At 46.2% G+C, this 1,170-nt stretch overlaps 1 protein-coding gene across 1 annotated transcript; it reads left to right on the top strand.

Moving 5' to 3' along the window:
• Positions 1 to 833: 833 nt before the first annotated feature.
• LACBIDRAFT_303960 (uncharacterized protein) lies at positions 834 to 1,103 on the top strand (the record flags this gene model as incomplete). Its single annotated transcript, XM_001890999.1, has 1 exon — positions 834 to 1,103. One exon carries the CDS (start codon positions 834 to 836, stop codon positions 1,101 to 1,103), a length of 270 nt encoding a protein of 89 aa, XP_001891034.1.
• Between the last annotated feature and the right edge of the window lie 67 nt (positions 1,104 to 1,170).

Consider the following 1,170-nt stretch of genomic DNA (forward strand, 5'->3'; position numbering starts at 1 on the left):
GGCTTTCCACGATCAATGTCACGAGTGGAATGAGTGCTGAAGACGCTGATTGTGGAAAATAAAAACATCCGGTTGCGTGACTTGTTCCCATACGACTTCCATATTGCAAAAATCGAAGCCAAAGTTTCTTCTAAATTCTCTTCTAGTTATTCATTACTTGCTATTGATTACAGTCTGAAGAAGAATCTGTCAGGATTGGCGTCACAAGGAGAGAGGGTCGTTGGTACTCAGCGTCACATTTTGCTCTGAGAAAAATCCAAGTTCCAGCCCTTTCCGTGTAGCGTGATCCTAGCCGCTTTTCTACAGAGCTATCTGGGTTTCTAGGGCACAAATATATTACCTCGAACATGAGGAGGGAATTGGCAACAGGGGTTCAGCCAAAATCAACAGATATCGGAGGAATCAGGAGAAATCTAATCATTTTTCCGGACCCTGAAGGCCACCCTGAAAAGTTCTGATCGTCACCTTGCCGGACCGGACTTCGAAAAATGATGGTGACATAAAAATTGTTGCACGATTATTGAAGAGACGTTCGTCTCCCTTTTCTTCTTACCATACCTGCTTCGTCAACGTTCCCACCCACCTTCCATCCAAAACCTATATAAACCATCCTCGTCGCTGATAATCTCCCCAGCTACATTGCCTTGTCTCGACTCGTTCAGGTTTCGGACAAACCATCACTCAGGAGTCACTTGCAACCTTTGCATGTACTCGAACCAACTCTGCAGCTCCCACAATTCTCATAGAGGCAGTAAACACTCGACCGCAGGATTTCTTATCTGTTTTTGATTTCCCCCCTTACACCTTCGGAACTTCATCTCTACAACCTAACCATGGCCCCCAACTTCAACAAAAACACCTCTGGCTACAATACCCCTGAGTCCGAACTCGAATCGGTCTTGCCAGTTCACCCAACTGCGGCCCGCCGCCCTCACGCCATTACTGTTCAGTCGGAGAACACCCTCTATACCGACGAGCACATCACCGCCAAGTTCTTCAACCGAGGTGCTGAGGTCAATGTCACGAATGGTCAGTTCAACATCACCCCCACCGTCCAGGAATACGAATTCCAAACCAAGCGGACTCCGGGAAAGACTGGGTAAGCATCACCTTTTTTTTTTTTTTTTTTTTTTTTTTGACCAGAGTTTTAACCTTTGATGCGATGTTTCC

Source organism: Laccaria bicolor, genomic scaffold (genome assembly GCF_000143565.1).
Source record: "Laccaria bicolor S238N-H82 LACBIscaffold_267 genomic scaffold, whole genome shotgun sequence".
Taxonomy (NCBI): domain Eukaryota; kingdom Fungi; phylum Basidiomycota; class Agaricomycetes; order Agaricales; family Hydnangiaceae; genus Laccaria; species Laccaria bicolor.